At 41.4% G+C, this 19,201-nt stretch overlaps 1 protein-coding gene across 2 annotated transcripts in view; it reads right to left on the bottom strand.

Annotated features, from left to right (window-relative positions):
- The window catches only part of loxl2b (lysyl oxidase-like 2b), a 62,591-nt gene that overhangs the window by 28,776 nt on the left and 14,614 nt on the right, over positions 1-19,201 (bottom strand). For both annotated transcript variants that reach the window (XM_029511186.1, XM_029511185.1), the window contains exons 4-8: positions 12,813-13,024; positions 11,309-11,525; positions 8,302-8,485; positions 3,731-3,882; positions 3,452-3,619 (exon numbers count right to left, since the gene is read on the bottom strand). In XM_029511186.1, the coding sequence (XP_029367046.1) occupies positions 3,452-3,619; positions 3,731-3,882; positions 8,302-8,485; positions 11,309-11,525; positions 12,813-13,024 (933 nt within the window). The remainder of the gene's footprint in view (positions 1-3,451; positions 3,620-3,730; positions 3,883-8,301; positions 8,486-11,308; positions 11,526-12,812; positions 13,025-19,201) is intronic.

The following is a 19,201-nucleotide window of genomic DNA, read 5'->3' as shown; positions in this document are numbered from 1 at the left end:
AAAACGCCCTTCAGCCAAGGAGACGGCAGAGGTTGTTTGGTCATGTTTTCTGTCTGTATGGTCTCCCCCAGGACATCTGGCTCCCAATTTACCTATCTGTTTCTGGAAAGAGTTCTGCTGCCTCATTGGTGCCACTGCTAGCCTGTCCTCCGGTTTCCACCCTCAGTCAAATGGCCAGACACAGGAGATGGAAACCTGTCAGATCCAGCCTGCTGGTTCCTTCCATGTACCTGCTCTTCAGTAAAGTTTTTGGATCTTGGACTACTTTGTGTTTGGCGTGCTCATTCTGCAACTGAGTCTTTGAGTGTCACACCGTGGTGAGGTTGTCTTGTCTGGGCTCACTGTCTCGTCATTTCCTGTCTTATTTTGAAATGCCTAACTCTCCTCTCGTTTCAGAACACTTGCCCTTCCTCATGTCTCCGGTGTGTCCTCCTGATTACCAATTGTCTCCACCTGTTCCCCATTTTCCCCCACAGTTCAAATAGTCTGTCTTCCCCTTGTCTTGTGCCAGTGTGTCGTCGTTTCATGTCCCACACCAGCGTTACGTCCATGCCACAGCCCTCGTCTCTTTGTGTAAGCCTTTTTGATCCTCTACTGAGTGAATTTTCGTTTGTAATTTCTATATCAGTTAGCTCTTTTTCAACATAGCCTTTTGTTTTTTCCTCTATATGAGTGACTTTTTCTTTATAAATTCTGTTGTATAGATTAATGTTCATAGCTTTTGTGTTTTCCTCCTTGAGAGTGATTTTGAGTTTCATAACATTTTCATAGAATTACCTTGATCCTCCGCTTAGTAGCGTGAGTGAGTTTTCTTTTGTTTTATTAGTCAGATTTTTCCTCCCTACGGAGTGTTTTGTGTTGTCCCCCTTTTTCCCTCGTGACTCCCCGTTAAAGTTAATGTTTCATAGCCCTGTTTTCTTTATTCACTTGGTTCTGAGGTCATTGCTGCCGAGAATAAAGTCTGTGACTTACAAAGCCTCTGCTCCTGAGTCCTGTTTGAGTCCTGGCCTGACAGTACACACTGGCCAGTATGGACTCAGCAGAGGCGGCCCAGCTGAGGGCCACACTACGTTCCCAGGAAGCGTGACTGACGCACCAGGAGGCGTTCCAGGGGGCGCTGTTTGCGCGGCTGGACCAACTGTCAACCCAGGTGCAGACCCTGGCCGGACATCCGTGGCAAGCCGTTGCTGGGATCGGCATCAGACTGGCGTCCCTAGAACGATTCTCCGGGGATCCCGGACTTTGCAAGGCGATTTTTAATAGACTGCTCTATTCACTTCGAGCATTCCCCCCGTGCCTTTTCCACTGACCGAGCCAAGATTGCATTTATGGTGTCCCATCTGACCGGGAGAGCAAGGGCATGGGCCACGGCTGAATGGGGTACTATACGACGTATTCCTCTAGGGACTGTCCACACCCATACGGGAACGGCTGGCTCCAGTAGACTTACCCGGGGATCTGGACTCACTCATCGCCCTAGCCATCCGGACGGACAACCGGATGAAGGAGCTCCGCCAACATCGAGAACAGTGGCCGTCGTCGGGGAGGTTCCGACATTTCCAGGGACCAGATATCCCGGCGGCCCAGGGTTCAACCTCGGAAAGACCAGCGGGAGAGTCCGAACCCATGGAACTTGGCAGAGCACGCTTGACACCCGAGGAACGGCAGCAACGACAGCAGGAGGGCAGATGTTTCCCACCTGCGTGTCCCACCAAAGGGACCAAACGGCTGAGTGCGCCCGCAGTTCAGGGCCGCGTCTCACGCGCCCTCACAGCAGCGAAGGTTTTGCACCACGACATTCACACGAACCTTAAAGTACTCATAGACTCAGGGGCGGATGAGAGCCTGATGGACTGGGGGGCTGGTGACCAAATTGGGGCTCAATTCCGAGGTGTTGGCCAAGCCCATTAGAGCTCGTGCCCTTAACGGCAAGGAACTATTCACGATAACCCATGTCACTGAAACCATTAAGCTATACATCCACGGACATCAAGAGCACCTGCAGTTTTTTCTCTGCCACTCCCCATCACAGAAACTAATCCTGGGTTACCCCTGGTTGTGTACCCATAGCCCCCACATTGACTGGAAGACCGGAAAGGTCATAGGGTGGGGGGGGGGTGTGTGGAGCAAACTAGATGTGTCCAGAACTCTGAAATGGTCTTGTCGAATATTAACCATGTTTCTCTCCATGTCATTACAGACTCAGAAATACACCGTACATCCGCCCTGCCCTGTTATCACCACCTGCGGGAAGTGTTCAGCAAAGCCAAGGCCTTTTCGCTGCCTCCCCATAGACCCGATGGGTCTATAAAAAGACCCACCATGAGCAATAAAAAACCGTTACCCGTTATGTCCTCAGTTTTCGACCAGATCCAACAGCCCAAAATATTTACCAAATTAGACCTCCGAAACGCTTATCACCTTGTAAGAATCAGGGAGTGGGATGAATGGAAGACTGGGTTCAACACTCCGAGCGGCCACTATGAATACCTGGTCATGCCCTTCGGACTCACTAATGCACCGGCAGTATTTCAGGCCATGATTAATGATGTGCTCAGGGACTTCCTCAACCAATTTGTATATGTTTACTTAGATGACATTCTTATCTACTCTCCAGATATAGACTCCCACCGAAAGCATGTAACCGCAGTCCTTCATCGACTATTAACTCATAAGTTATATGTTAAGGCTGAAAAAAGCGAGTTCCATGCCGACACCATCTCCTTCCTGGGCTTCATCGTAGCCCCTGGGATAGTACAGATGGACCCGGCTAAAGTTAGCGCTGTGACCAACTGGCCCACACCTGATAGCCGCAAGAAAGTTCAGCAGTTCCTCGGATTTGCATCCTGTTTGAGTCCCGGCCTGACATTCAGTAGCCATAGGCCTTGTCAAGTATACCATAGTTATTGTCTATTTATAGTTTTTACTATCTTGTTCATATTGTAAATAATACTTTTTTTTTTATTCTTTAATATAATTATTATTATTATTATTATTATTATTATTATGATTATTATTATTATCCTGATGTACAGTGTGTCTGCCTGCTGTGATATGAGAATGTCCCAGTTCGGGATTAATAAAGTAAGTCTATCTATTTTGAATTTGGTTTCATGGACAAAAATGGCTTTTTCCTCTTCACCTTGTACATAAACAGTTTACTTCAACCTCCGTTCAAAAAAAAATTCATTTAATTTTATTCACTTCCAAACTAAGCAAAACTCAAAAAATTTAAGCCTCTTCAAAACTTTACTCAAATTAAAGTCTCAAAAATGTGTCACACTTGCTCTCTCATATTTATAAGCTACTTAAACCTGTCAATAAATCTTTAAAGACTTTGAAGATCTAAAGCATTTGCCAAGCATGTGGTCTTTTGTTGAAGGGTTAGGGTTAAATAGAGTTCTCTGCCATGAGCCCTTGTCAGCTGACTCCACAACACCCTCTTCTCTACCTGGAAAGCATTGTTGGCAAAGCCTAGGCCCAGCTGCCTGCAGACCACCATGGCCTCCATGGTTCCCCATCCTTCACTGCAGATGGTCCCCCACACCAGAGAGCCATTCCTCTCTACAAGCACCTCCACACGGCCCTCGTAGGGGTTTCGACCTCCATTCAGGCGGAGCTGCAGGGATGAAAAAGACTTGCAGGTGAAATCCATGGGAAAAAAAGACTCACTTTGAACTGGTTTAGAGAAGTCATTGTCGGGTGTAATTAAACCAGAGCAGAGACTGACCCGCTCCTGGAAGCCCATAGCAGGGACATTACATCTGATTGCTGCATCCTCCTCGTGGCTGCAGCCCAGAGCTTCCTTGTTGAAGTAACACTCTGTGATGGACTTCTCAAATCCAGAGCACTCCACCTCATTCATGTGCACTGGGCCCATACCTGAAACACACAGGCACACTCACATGAAACTATATTTTGGGACATACACTGATTTGATATCATTACTGAATAATCTGAATAATAGCACCGTGAGCAGAAACGAGAGGAATCAGCCTGCTTGACTATGCCCAATATAAAAAGAATAAAAAATCAAATTTTTACCAATGTTTCCCTTCTCCACTCTAAGCTAAGCTAATCTGCTACTAGCTAAACATGTCACATTACCAGAGAGCATTGAAAGAGAGGCACTTGAACAGCAAATGTTCAATAATTCTACCAAACAAGTATAATAACAACATTATATCAGAAAATGTTATGATTAATAAACCTGTTCAGAGCTCATTCTGGTCTGAAGACACAGAGATTTGTGTTGTCACCCGAGCCTGGCTTACAATAAAACTAAGTACTTTAGCTAAAGAGACTTTATTGATCCTTCACAGGAAATTAGATAATTCTACTGAATACAGCAACTCCTGAATCAACTGCAACGCCTATTGTAGATCTGGAATCATTCTCATCTCTTAATCTCTCAGAGCTAGTGTAGTTTCATCTAAATCATCAACCTGTCTTTTAGACCCAGTACCAACTACCCACTTTAAAAACATTTTCTATTTAATTGAGCCATTCATCTTATATCTGATTAATTTGACCTTATCTTTGGGTTATGTACCTCGGACGCTTAAGACCACAGTCATCAAACCCAAGCTTAAAAGTCTGAATCTTGATCCAGATGTTTTGGCCGACTAAAGACCTATACCAAACCTTCCATTCATTTCTAAAATCATTGAGAAAGCAGTAGCAAACCAATTACACGACCATCTGCATAAGAACAGTTTGCTCAAGAATCAGGATTTAGATCACATCAAAGCACAAAAACAGTCCTTTATAAAGTCTCCAATGATATTCTAATGGAGTCAGACAATGGATCAGCCTCCATACTTTTCTTAGATCTCAGTGCTGCATTCAACACCATTGATCATAATATTTTATTACAGAGACTAGTGAAGTTCTTTTAATGCCAATTTCATTTACCAAAGTGGTTCAAATCCTATTTATCAGATAGACATTAGTTTGTTCATGTTAACAATAGTTCATCCTCACATACTGTAGCCAGTTATTGGGTTCCATAGGGTTTGGTACCTGGACCAATCCTCTTCACGCTTTATCTGCTTCCTTTAGGCAACATTATCAGGAAACACAGCATCAATTTTCACTATTAAGTCTGGATGACCCAAAAATTTTTATTCCTAAATTTATTTAGTTTGTGTAATTAGCCCTAAGCACCTCAGAGAAACTGTATCTGATCATCTAATCAGTCTGGATGGCATTAGTTTGGCTTCCAGCTCCCACTGTAAGAAACCAGGACATGTCCTTTGTCAAACAAGGCACTTTTCTTACATCTGAGAAGCATTAGGAAAATTAGAAACATCCGCTCTCAAGACAATGCAGAAAAACTAGTCCATGCATTCATAACTTCTAGGCTGGATTCCTGTAACTCATTACTATCTGGATGTCCAAACAAATCTCTGAAAACCCCTCAGTTGATTCATAATGCTGCTGCACAAATATTAATAGAAAAAGGGATTACATTTCTCCTCTGTTAGTTGTTCTTCATTGACTGCCAGTAAAATTCTGAATAGAATTTAAAATCCTCCTGTTAACATATAGAGCTCTTAATGGACAAGCTCTATCATATCTCAGAGAGCTCATAGTTACTTACTGTCCCAGTAGGCCACTTTGCTCTCCTGATGGAGGTTTACTTGTGGTTCCTAGAGTCTCCAAGTGTAAATTGGGAGGCAGATCTTTCAGTTATCAGGCTCCTCTTCTATGGAACCAACTTCCAGTATCTTTCTGGGGGGGCGGACTCCAGGTTTAAAACTTTTCTGTATGACAGAACTTATAGTTAAAGTTAATTTAGTTCTTAGCTATGCTGATATAGGCTGAGACTGCTGGGGGAAGGACTGAGCACCTTTCTCTCTCCCTCTCCCCCCCTTGCATGCACTGACATATTGGTGACTGGTGACTACTGGTGACTACACATCTACTCTATGTGTAGAGTAGATGTTAATGTGACTTTGCTATGATTTGGCGCTATATAAATAAATCTGATTCGATTTTGATTTGATTTACTGCAGCAGCAAAAATAACACACTGAGCCACACACAGGCATCAAACTCAAGTACAAATCTGATTTTATGCAGTTCAAACCTTCTGGTCCACTGTAATTATATTTTTTCATTCTCTTACTTTGAAGAAAACCCTGAATCTCCTAATGAGGTAAATGTTTCTGATAAACTTCTGATTGTTGTTTCAGAACTTGCACTTCTGAAGCTAAAGAAATGATTTAAAATCCTTTGAAGTCAATCACAGCGGAGGAGTGCGGGGTACCCCCTGGACAGGTCAGCAGTCCATCACAGGTCCAACATACAGAAGCAGATAAAGACAAACAACAAATGACACAGAAAATTTAGAGTCACCAATTAACCTAAACATGCATGTCTTTGAACTGCGTGAGAAAATTGGAATATCCAGAGGAAACCCATGCAAGCACAGGTTAGAACATCCAAACTCTGGCTCAGAAAGGCCCTGGGCCTGGGAACTGAACAACCTTCTTATTTTGAAGCAGCAGTGCTAACTACTATGCAACTGTGCTGCCCGATTTTAAATATCTTACTGATAATTCTTGTAATGTTTTAAACATTTGGTTTAAAAACCTGATTCAAGGTTTTAAGGCGTTCCACTGCAGTCTGAATTTCCCTAATTATTTCCATCTTGAGTTTGCTTTCCTCCAATGATGAAAAAGTATGAGGGGAAATGCTTGTAGAAAGGAAAAAGTGCTCTAGTTTAAATTTTTTTTTATGTTACTCTGGTCAGTGAAATGGGCAGTGATGCACAACGATGTCTTTGTTTTTGTTCATGAGATAGAATATTCCTGTTCAGGGGAATAATGATGTGTATGATTATTGTGGCCCCACCTTAAGATTAAAATGTACTTTTCTATGTAGTTGAGCCTACTAATGGTAAGCTGGGGCATTAAACAGAGGGTGTGTGTAAAAACCTTGGTTTTACAAAAGCCATGCCCCTAAGTTCTGTCACCCCATAAAGTGACTGCTCAGACTGAAGGCCTCCATTCAAAAGAAAGGCGCCAATATAAGGAGGATGTCGTCCTCTGGTCCCATCCCAAACCCCTCAGGAAAGAAAAAACCTGCCCAACGCATTTCAAATGGCAGCTGCCTGTTTCAAAAGTGACCCCACACCCCAACTGGTAAATGGTGGGGGATAATGGTGGTTCATTTAAGTTGGAGTCTTAGTTTTGTCCTTGTAATAAACTGTTATGATGACCTTACAAACCAAAGTAGCTGCTAATGTTTGATTAAACGTCAATGCAGTTATAATGAAAAGATGGGAAGACAAGAGGTTAAAAAAAAGAGGAACAATTGTGAAACTCTGTAAATCTTGGAACTGGACTGTGATCCAGGTCCATATAGCTAGAGTCTCAACAAGATGTCCTCTTTCACTACACTACAACATCATTTACGTATATGGCTATTTGTTCATTTATTGGCTCAATTATATATTTATATTTACATTCATTTATATTTTACTGTACGTGTCACCTAGTTTATTTATTTCATAGCTGTATTCCATATAGTTGGAATTCCAAGAAACAGGATGTCACAATGTCGACCATATGGTGTCTGAACATTGAATTGCATGCTGCGTCAGAGCTTTGTGTTTCAATACAAACGGGTTTCCCCGTTCACACTCCAGCTGAGCGTCGTCTGTTTGTTTTCTCCATCTTTGTACGACACTTCCGAATCACTTCAGAGATCAGTGGAGTGAAATCAGATCAGGACCAAATTCCATTCTCGCTGACCTGGATGGTGTCACTAATTCTGTTTCACCGAGCTAAGTCACTTTCCCCCTCAGGTTTGTGAGCTCATGGTATTCTGCTTAGTGGTACAAAGGGCTGATATGTGGAGGAGGGACTTAAAGCATAAGATTACTGCCTGAAATGTTTGGGACATGCGGTCTTGCAACACAGTCCTAAGCTTCCATCACATGCAATGTAGGCAGGATACATAGATGTTCAAGCATTTAAGGCTGTCTATGTACCAAGCACTATGTACTTAGCCTGGACTGTTTTTAGGTTTTCTCTACATGGCTGTGTTACTCACATTTCTCCCCACGATACAACTGATTGCCACAAAAGAAGAGGAGTGCTGTGCAGACAGTAAAAAGGGACAGCAAAGCACTCCAGCATAGATTTCAGGCTTCAATGAAAAAATTTGCTCAGGTTTAATTCAAAAAGATCCCAAAACCCTTAAAATATATCTTTCCTCTAAGCTTAATGTGCAGCTGGTTTTGAAAAAAGACTTTTTTTGCACATCTAAAATTAAAAATGAAAGCCCAGTATACCTTGTCCCAGGCGTCCTCCAGACAAGGCCTCTTTGGCTGTTCCGAAACCCAGCTCTCGACACACCACTGTGGCAGACAGCAGGTTCCAGTTATCATCACATATGGTGCCCCACTCGCCGTTTTTCAGTACTTCCACCCGACCCTCGCCTACAATGGCCCCACCACGAAGACGGACCAAGGCTTGCTGAGGAGGTAGAACAGAAACGCTGTTAACAGAAGACCATCTTATTGTAAAACCACAGACTTAGCTTCTGTTTTTTTGAAGAAAAAAAAAAAATCTCAGCTGGCGTTTTGGCATCACCTTCTGCGTAATGAGGAAGCTGAGGCCACAGATTGGGTGGCTTCATAACATGCTATTAATGGGGTTCTCACATTAACTGTTCAGATAAACTGGAAATGGTTAATTTTACAAACAAACACATTAGTAGCACAGCTGAATCTGATTTACTGCTTTGTAGCTACACAGTGAAACCTGATGTGTTAATTTGTGGGCTCTGGGTTACCTCCTCATTCACAGTCTACATGGGCAACAGTTCCATCAGAAATATACAAGACATTCATATAAAATGTGTATAGTAAAAACACAAAAAAATGTATTAATTATCGTGTGCCATCAAGTGCCTTGATGTAACTTTGTTATGATTTTGGTGCTATATAAATAAATCTGATTTGATTTGATTTATACAAAATAATATACAGTTGAAGATATTAGCAGATGAACTGGTGAATCTGTTGGTTTCTAATTCACCATAGATGTTTTCTTGAATTTAAAAAACCTCCAGGCTTGTAATCTTGAATATAATGCAAAGGTGCTGTACTCATTTGTTTATGGTGTTTTGGAATAATAATGATAATAATTGACTTAAAGTTTGTGTCCAAAAAGCTTTGTCTCCTGTTTGGCCTCCATTCAGTCTAATCAACAGTGAAAAACGGCAGAGTCATCATTTAATTTTATCATTTCAGTCACTACAATTGCAGGATTCAAGGACAAAGGGGATTATTGGACGGCTCATCCATTCTTTGTCGCATTTTAACTCATTGCTGGTTTTACTCCCCTACTGGTTTCCTGTTCTGGCTCAGAATTTAATAAATAAAATTAAACTGCTCAAATGTTTCAAATATGGTCAATCACTGAGCAACACAAATAATGTTTTACTCATTCACCCCGTTAATTAAACATTGATTTGATTTGAATTGTTTAACGAATCAACAAATACTGAAAATAATCTTTAGTTACAAGCCTGATGTTAAGCTCAATGTAACAATATAAGAATGACAACTATGATGATATTCCAGATTCAGAATCAGGGAAGCTGATAAAAGAAAATAATTATCCTGAGTCACAAACACAAATCTGCATCAGCTTTATTCTGCTGCTCCAAGTGTTTTTTTGTCTTTGGTTTTTTTTCCTTGAATTGGTCATTTACAGACATGATCTTTAGGAAATGTGAAAAATATTGTTTTTCATCTGGTGTTAGTGTCAGTTAAAAAATCCCTTCTAAACACAGTTGAAGTTTGGACAGGAATAGATCTAGAGGGGAATCAAGTGAAAACTTAATTGTGCTTTGCAAAACTCACAAAGATAGTTATCTTCTCTTTGATGGAAAGTCTGAGTATGTGTCTGTCCTGGGTGACACAGTGAAGATATTTACATATTGTACACATGACTATGCATTTATACAATACATGCAGATCCCAGAGCAGGAACCCTGTAACTGATGAACATGTTATTCCAAAATTATGGGGAATTATGTAAATCAAGGTCTTCTGAATTCAGGTTTTGTACCAGAGATGGAGTAGTTGTCAGTCTCTGCAGGCCAATCATGTTCTTTACCAAACTGGGAGACCATGTCTTCTGCTGCCAACGTTTTAGTTTAAATTATTCATTCATTCATACTTCTTCGACTGCTTATCTGTTTCCAGGGGTGCTGGAGCCGATCCCAGCGAACATTCCGATCAAGGGAACAGGGCGCCAGTCAGAGGGGAGTCAGAGAGGAACAACCGCTCATACGCCTGTAGGTATGAGTATACCTACGGGCAATTTAGAGTCACCAATAAATCTAGACTTGCATGTTTTTGGACTGCAGGAGGAAACCGGAGCACTTGGAGGAAACCAACAGAAGCACAGATAAAGAGAACTCCAAGAGAACTCCGCACAGAAAGGCCCCAAGCCTTGGAATCTAACTCATGACCTTTTTGCTGTGAGGCAACAGCGCTAACCACTACGCTACTGTGCTGGTGGTAGTTTAATTTTTCCCAAACTAAGTTAACTCTCAACTACTGGGAACCAGCTGGAAATATGAGGGCTCATAATTTTTCTCCCAGTGTACGAGAATCACACATATTTGTGTTGAGTTGCAGGACACAAAATGTTTTCACATTGCATATTCCAGATCTTTTTTAGGCTCTGTTGAGCTTTGAAGACACATCCCTTCAGCTGTCACTACAATGATGAAAACGCTATTGAAAACATGTCATGACGAAAGAGAGAGAATATTTTCCCCTTGGATTGTAAGATCAAAGTAGGGACTTTAAACCTGCTCTACATGTGAAGTGCCATGAAATGAACTTGGTTTAAAGTCCATAATCTAAACTATCACCTTGACTGTCTTTGTGCAAAATATGACCTAATGAAGCATTTGGTCTCCTGCTCAGGAACACTGCAGGAGAAGAAGCGTGAGCTGACTTTGGTTCAACTCTGTGGAGCAACATGTTTTTCTTCTGCCTGTCCCAGGACTTTTACGACATTATGTCATCTCTGAAATGGGCCAATAATGATAACTCACTGTAAAATGTGTAAAACAGCCACAGCTGCAATTCACAAGTATCACTATTCCTGAGCATTTGTAAACCTACCCTCCACATGTGACCCAGTGAACTGAGCTGAACCATTATTCCAGGGATTTGGTAAATCTTTAGTTGAAACAATGGTGACACAATTAAGGCAAAAAATTATTTTTGTCAGTTACAGTATAAACAAGTGCAAACAGATTTCTGGGGTATTCACCTCTTGTCGGAAGGCTTTCCGAAATCCCACCATGGGGGTCAAGGCGAAGGCTCTGCCGGGAACACAGCTCACCACCACAGGCAGACCCTCAGCACAGGTGCTGTTGGACTTCAGAGACGTATCCTGGCCCAGTTTGCAGCTGGACAAATGGGCTTCGTTGCCCGTGCAGTTGACAGAGAAGTCCCAGTATGAGGGTTTTCTCCTGCGAGCAAACATTCTGCACAGATGGAGAGAGAGGGAAATGAATCATTCATTTGATTAATTAATCATTAATCAGCAAAAAATCACATTTAATAACTTCATTTAATTTAAATGTGCCTCCTCTAGAATCACTCTGGTGAAATCTACACAAGAGCACCACAAACCAGATTATGGAAAACGTGCCAGCTCTTGGCTCCATCTCCATGTTTTGTTTTTTTTTTTGTTTTGTTTTCAAGGGGCTTCTAAAAAAAGCTCAATGCAAGTTTCACAAGTTGAAGGAGGAGCAGGCTGGCACGTAGATGGAAAGTTACTGAGCTGTCATTCTCTTCTGTGGTTACATCATGCCGAGTGAACTTCCTCCTCAAGTAAATCCAAGGTTAACTGGAGAGCTGTAACTTTTATGGCACACCATGATTAACCTGTGGTTGCTTGACAGCAAGCTTGGTATAAGCAAGATTCAGGTCTGTCAGCAGTCACCCACACATTACTTCAGCCTTGTGGAATGTACTGATGTCAGATATACATGTGTCAGTCTGGGTTTCAGTCTTTTAGGACGTGGTGTCAAACTTGTATGATTCAGGTTCATTCCTGAGCTGTATTTCATGTATTTTACTTCTTTGTTGTTTTAATCTTAACTTTAATAGATTCAGTCTACTTTTGGTTTAAGAGAAAAGACTTAAGCTGCTTACCTTCCTTGCAAATTCTCAATTATTTTAGGAAATGGTCTCTTTATAAGACCTTTGGCCTTTTCAAGTCTCAGGTTGAAGTTGAAAACATAAGTTGCTGTATTTTGAGATAATTTCGAGTATGAAACCTGACATCCTCAGTGTTTCTCACAGTTCACGTGTCAGGTGACATGACCCGGCAGGAGCTATGTAGAAAAAATTTATTTCTTATTATTTGGTTGTTAAATGTGGGGTATGCACCACAACACAGGATGAAATTAAATCATTTAGGCTGAGAGCTTAATTATACCTCAATAAATATTGAAAAGAAAAAAAAAACCACTTGATTTTAACATCATTTAGAAAGTAAATGGCATTATTATATCAATTGAATGATAGTAATAGTAATGTCCACAGTAGGTTTTAATCTATTTGAGAGCATTCGTCACACTGAAGGCCTCACATGTTTTGCTATGCATGTTACGTTGATAATTCACATGGTGGTTTTGTAAAGTGATAGAAAATAACAAATCAAAATTGCTCATCCCTACGAAGACCAACAAGATAGCCTCTGAGCCTTCATTTGGCCATATGGGAGTTACCTAGGGCCACATGTACTGAGCTGGTGGAACACTCACTTGTATACTCTGGCGTTGTACTTCTTCTCCCCGGGGAAGCCAAACATGCCACAGATGACTCTGCTGTTAAACACACTCCACTCAGTGTTACAGATTTGCTTCCATTTGCCCCCATCCTTGACCTCTACGTAGCCCTCTGTCACAGGGATCCTCTTACGGTAAGAAGACAGGATGGGACGTATTCGCACGTCCTCCACTTGAATGTCAAGGTTCTGTGGACAATGTAAAGAGAAATTGGCACATTGGTCAAGAAACTTGCTCCACCCAAAGGAAGAGCAACATGTCTAAGCAGTGGACACACTTGAATTTACTGTGTATTAGTTTTAAATTAGACACTTCACATTTGTCCAGCACATCCTGTGTTACATAACATGCAGAACAACTGCCTCTCCCCACCACTTCGAAACTGCAACTAAATTTTTAAACATTTTTAAAGTGCATCCCCTATTAACGCTAAACTACCTTGCAAAGGTTTCTCCCTCTTAAAAGCCAAAGGTACAAAAAGGGTTTCCATGGTGAAATGAGGAACACACAATCGTGTCTTGTTGGTGAGCACTCAATTGAGGAAAAATTGCAGGAACAGAGACAGTGAGCATATAAATGTGAGATAATTAAGACGTTGCCTCATGTTGACATCAACCACAAGCTGGAGTAGGACAAGGTGTCATTTTACATCCAAGGAGTTTTTTTTAATGCAGACTTTACATTACTAGGATTTTCCCTCTGTGTGGGGTCTTGTTATTCTAAATCTCAGAAATGTAACATGGCTAAAACTCCACAAATGACACTAAAGCTGTCAAACATTGCTAGACCTGAACAATATGCGAAAAAAAGAAAAAAATATTACAATGAACAGTTTTCTTGAAATGAGCTTGAAATGAGCAGATGTTAGTCATTAGCTATTCTGTCAGCAAAGCCCAGAGCCTTTCCCCTTTGACTTTTTGCAAGGGTTGAATAAATATTTCTCTTCTTCTCCCGCATTCTTGGTCTACGTGACAGTGCAGGGAAGAGGGAAGGGAGCGGAGTCTGGCTGGGGGGGTTGCGTCACTTCTCTTCACAGATCGACTTGTACAAACCGCTCTTATAAACAGCCAAGAAAAACATACACATCAAATAATAAGAAAGAGGTGTTTCCTGAATTGGCATTTGCATCTAGGGAATGATCGATGCTTCCAGAGTGAAAACTTTCTAACTTTTGTTATTTTCGCTCGTCAAAGGCAACCACGTCTGGACTGTAGAGAACATAAAAGCATACACAGACTGAAATCATGGAATATTATAATGACTGGAAATGTGGGGACGTGACCTTGTCTGGGTTTATTTTATTTACAGTACCTGACTCTGTGAATGTCTGCAGACCAGCTAGAGATTCAACCTAACAGGACACCGAGGCAACAAGAGACATCTCTGTGCTACAACACACACAGACATAATACTCTCTAACGCTTTCCCATTCACAGACCAACACATTACCTCCCCCATTCATTTCAATCCCATTAATTAATTTCCTGTTTAGAGTTTACATCAGTTCAGTCATCATGTATTAGTTTTAAATATAAAATGTCAATTTACTTCATCAGAAAAAGACATTTCTACCATGTGTGCTTTGTTCAGCTCACTCTTGGGAAGGGGAGGCTTTCCTCTGACTCTGCCTGAGCAGGAGGAGAGCTTGCACAGATGGAAAAGCCATTAGTGGGTTGAGTTGAAGAGGAGAAGTGAAGGGACCTCATTCTGTTGCAGCTCAGTCGCAGTGGCTACATCAAGGTTTTTTTTTCCACTCTCTTTTTGAAAACTTCCATTTGCCTATTTCTTGAAACCACAATGTTCAATGTATAAAAAAACAGTAATGTTTTTTCACTAAACACTGAATTTCCTTTGAGAGCAGGAGGCCACAGATGTAAGCAGAGAACTATTCTCCCATAAAATAGCTGTCAAAGTACAAATGGAAAGAAAACAGGAGGAATCAAAATTAAGTAGTTAACTAAAGCATTACAATCACTGTGCAGCTGCACTCACTGTATCAATATAAAGTAAAGGTTAGCCTATAAAGTAGCTGTGTATGTCAGTTAACATTCAGCAGAAACAGAATAACATTCAAATCACTACACAACAGAGATCAGAACATGGCAGGTAATGAATATGACAGTATTATCTGAATCTCTGATGGACCTACCAGAGTGAATTAATGTCAGCTTGTCCTGGACCACAGGACGTAAATATAAAGGGTAATTCACCTAGGAATAATTACGTGTCTTAGTAATAAGTAATAAGACAGTCAGGAGTATTTTCAGTTTCATAGAGCCAAATGATGTTATCCAAATAATGCTATCTTTGATTAAAGAGTAAAAACAGCTTAATTGATGAATCTGCACAGTAATCATCCTCACATTCTCAGGGTGTCATTATATTTGTCATCAAAGCAGAGCAAGACTGTTTCTGTTCCCATCGCTGATGATAGGATGTCTGCTCCTCTGATGAGAACCAAGGAAAAGCTCCCTGTGTTTGGACTCAGTTGACATGCACAACCAAGTCTGAACCCTAAGCGGCCATTTAGCTAAGATAAAACCAGTGAAAATTCTGTTTTCAGGTCTGCTAGTAACAGTATATCATCCACCTGCTCCTTACTCAGAGTTTCTATCTGAGTATTTTGACTTTCTATCAGAGTTACTACTAAGTACAGATAAAATCATGATAGAGTGTGATTTCAATATTCACGCAGATTCCAGTGACATTCTTAGTTCTGCATTTAAGTCATTATTAGACTCAACTGACCTTTTCCAGCATGTGAACATACTCAGTGTCACACCGTTGATCTTGTCTTTTACATGAGGCATTGAAATTTGCCAATTAATATTTCCACACAACCCCTTCTCCCTGACCATTACTCAAGACATTTGAACTTACAGCAATTGGCTGCACAGCATCTGGGAATAAATTCAGCCATAGTAGATGTTTATCTGAAAATGCTGTGGCCAAACTTAAGGAGAGTATTCAGTGGTCATTTGCTAAATTACCATGTCTAAAGTCAACAGACGACTTCCCCCTACGCAGACTGATGACCTTGTGAATAGCTCTATGGCCTCACTGTGTTCAAATCTTCAATCTGTGGCCCCTCTGAAAAAGAAAGTAATGAAACAGAGGAAACTGGCACCTTCGTATAGCCCTCAAATTCATGGCTTAAAGCAAACGTCACAGATATCAGAAAGGAAGTGGCAGTAATCGTATAAAAAAGCTGACAGTGACAGAAGGTCCTACTGTTCAGCTTTCATAGAAGAAAAAAAGAACAGTCCCAGGTTTCTCTTCAGTCCTGTAGCCAGGCTGACAGAGAGTCGTAGCTCAGTGGAACTGTTGTTTCCTTAACGTGCCTTCTGGCTCAGCTCCCTCTTCATCACAACAGTGCAGTAGAGCAAATGCAACACCACCCCTGCTGCTCCGATTCTCTGGCCAATCTCATGCTCCATCTTACCCTCACTTGTGAAGAAGACCCTGAGATACTTAAACTCCTTCACTTGGGGTAAGGAGTCAGCCATTTCACACTCGGCTGCAAACTTGTCCAGTGAGCACTGGAGGTCACAGACCGATGGCGCCAAAAGGACCACATTATCCGCAGAAAGCAGGGATGTAACCCTCAGCTCCCTGAACTGAACTCCTCCGCCACACCTATGCCTCAATATCCTGTCCATGAAAATCACAAACAGGATTGGTGACAAAAAGCACAGCCCTGACAGAGGCCAACCCCCACCAAATTTTACCAGCTCTTAGCTACAATTGGCAGCAGGCACAAATGCAGCAGCTTCTGAGTCAATCGTAACACCTGCTTTGCATTTGGAATCTTTTTCACCTTTAAATCTCTCCGAGCTAGTGTCAGGGTTTGAGTTTATGTCAGGGATTTAGTCCTTATGTTTGTATTCGTCACTTCTTTTGAAAGTCTTAATTCGTCACACTATTTTGAAAGTCTTGTCTCCCCTTTGTGTTATCTATTTACTTCCTAATCTTGTTCTGTTTCCCTCTTGTTGATTGCGTTCCTTGCCCTAATGTGATTCACCCGTGTCTTGTTCAGTTCACTGTATATGCAAGTCCTGATTTCTGTTTAGTCCTTGTCAGATCCTTGTTGTCTTCTGCATTGTCTTTTGTCTCCTGGTCATGTGTCCTCTGATCCATGTCCTCAGCCTCCGACACATTTTCTTGTTTTGGGGTATTTTCATTAAAAATATTCACTTCTCACCTTAACCTGATTCTGCATTTGGGTCCTCACTCCTGCACCCCGTGACAGTTAATCAGTGTCTTTGACACCTGGTACCGACCAGGCTATATAAACATGTTTTCATTACTGTTTTTCTTTTAGTTCTGCTGCCATAGACCTGCACTGCTGGGGGTTGTACTGAGCACCTCTCTCTTCCTCTCTTTTTCTCCTACCCTTCCTCTCTCTGTCTCTTGGTGTCTCTCGCTCTCTCTCTCTCTCTCTCTCCTATGCACATACACAATAGCCTGACTTGTCTCTAACTTTGTTTCTTCCTGTAGTATGTGTTTTGTCCCTCCTGTCCTCATCCTCCAGGGGCTGGATCACCTCTGCTCCATCTTCCCACTCAGTACCTGCTGCTACAATAGTTAGCTGGTACCATAGTTAGTAGTTATTTTCCATGGCATCTTCTCTCCTCCTGCTCTTATTCTTTTTCCATCGCCGCATAAGTTAACAGAAGCTTATAGTTTGTTTTATGTCATTTGTTGCTATTTTGAAATGTAATTTTGATTGACAATACAAGATTAATTGGATGGATTAATTAACAACCTAATTTCGCCATACTGTACATTACATTGTTTTTTTAATTAGCATGATAGACTTTTAACATTAGCTAGCATTAGCTATCACTTGCCAGAACTAGCTATTTCTGGTTGGAGCCATATTTGGGTACCATTTTAGACACATAACAGATTGTAGTACACAACTGCCTTTCCAGTGCACTTTCATGAGTTACAGGTTGCCTGGAACGCAGCATCAGTATCCCCAGTACCCATAATGCATTAAAACAAGACCGATTTGGTCTAATTTGTTTTGGTTGCTTTCACACCAGAGGAACCGCACCAAAGTTAGGGAGATGGAGCGGTCTGTGACCTCCCTTATTTGGTGTGCACCAAAGTGTGGTGGTGTCATTCACACCAATGCAAACGTACTGAACCAAGGGACCAAACTTGTTTAGTGCACACTAAATGCTGTTGGTGTGAAAGCACCCTAAAATTAAGTTTTTCCTTGCCACAGTCACCAAGTGTTTACACATGAAGCAGGTCTAGACCAAACTGTTCAAAGTGCCTGGATGTAACTTTGTTACAATTTGGAACTAAATAAATTGATTTGATGTGAGTGTTGGGGGATGCACTGAGCACCTCTCTCTCACGTGGTCTCTCATTCTTTTTCCCTCCCTCTCTCTCTCTCTCTCTCTCTCTCTCTGAGTGAGTGGAGCGTGCTGATGGTGGCCAGAGCAAATTTCAATTTTTTTGTGTTTTCTTAAAATGTAATTTAATGTAGTTGTTTGTTCAGTGTCCGTGTTTATTGCTGGGTTTTTTGTTTGCCTTCTGTTTGTTTTTTAAAGTTTTCCTGTCAAGCTTTGTCTGGCCGGTTGGCATCCCTCCGCCATGGCAGATGTCGCAGAGACATGGCAATAACATGGTCAGTTGTCCGTACACCATGGAGGGGGTGGCCCTAGCTGTGGGAGAAGTGGTCAGCTTCAAGAGAGTGAAGCTGGCCTCCTGGATGATCACAGTGATCAAGTTTCTCGATGAGGTCAGGAAGGTGGCATAGATGGTGGAGAAAGGAATGTGAAGGGAATGTTCACTTGCTGCAACTTGCAACTCGAGCAAAGAAAATTATGATCAGTAACATCCCTAATTTGGGCAAGACTCCCAAATTCTATTATGTAATATTTATGTCACAAGAGACAAGTTAACATGAACTTGAAAGACACAAGCTATTTTTATATGTGCAAAAACTTCAAATTCGAGCTATTGACATGGAACCTAAAACAATGTATCCGATCAATAAATTTGTCTTGGCGTTTGTAAAAGTGTTTTATGTTTTGTTAATTTGTTTTCCAAACTATTAATTTGTCTCAGATTTTGTAATGTTGGTTTGCACTTCTCAGCCACCATTTTGTCCAGACATTATCACTCACAAATTCAGATGTCAATTTTGATTAACAGATAATGCGTTGCAAAACATAAAATACATATCTAAACAAAAACTAGTTTCACAGGTCTGAAAGCTGGCTAAAAAGTTACTAGCCGGAAACGATGATCAGTGATCATGCCACCAAAGTGTTTGTCAACAGACTCTTATTTCAGTGGTTGCACAATAAATGGGAACATTCAGATAAATGGAAATGATACAAAGTAGC

Source organism: Echeneis naucrates, chromosome 9 (assembly GCF_900963305.1).
Source record: "Echeneis naucrates chromosome 9, fEcheNa1.1, whole genome shotgun sequence".
Taxonomy (NCBI): domain Eukaryota; kingdom Metazoa; phylum Chordata; class Actinopteri; order Carangiformes; family Echeneidae; genus Echeneis; species Echeneis naucrates.
The sequence above is the reverse complement of the archived record's forward strand: the minus strand, read 5'-3'. Positions and strand labels throughout refer to the sequence as shown.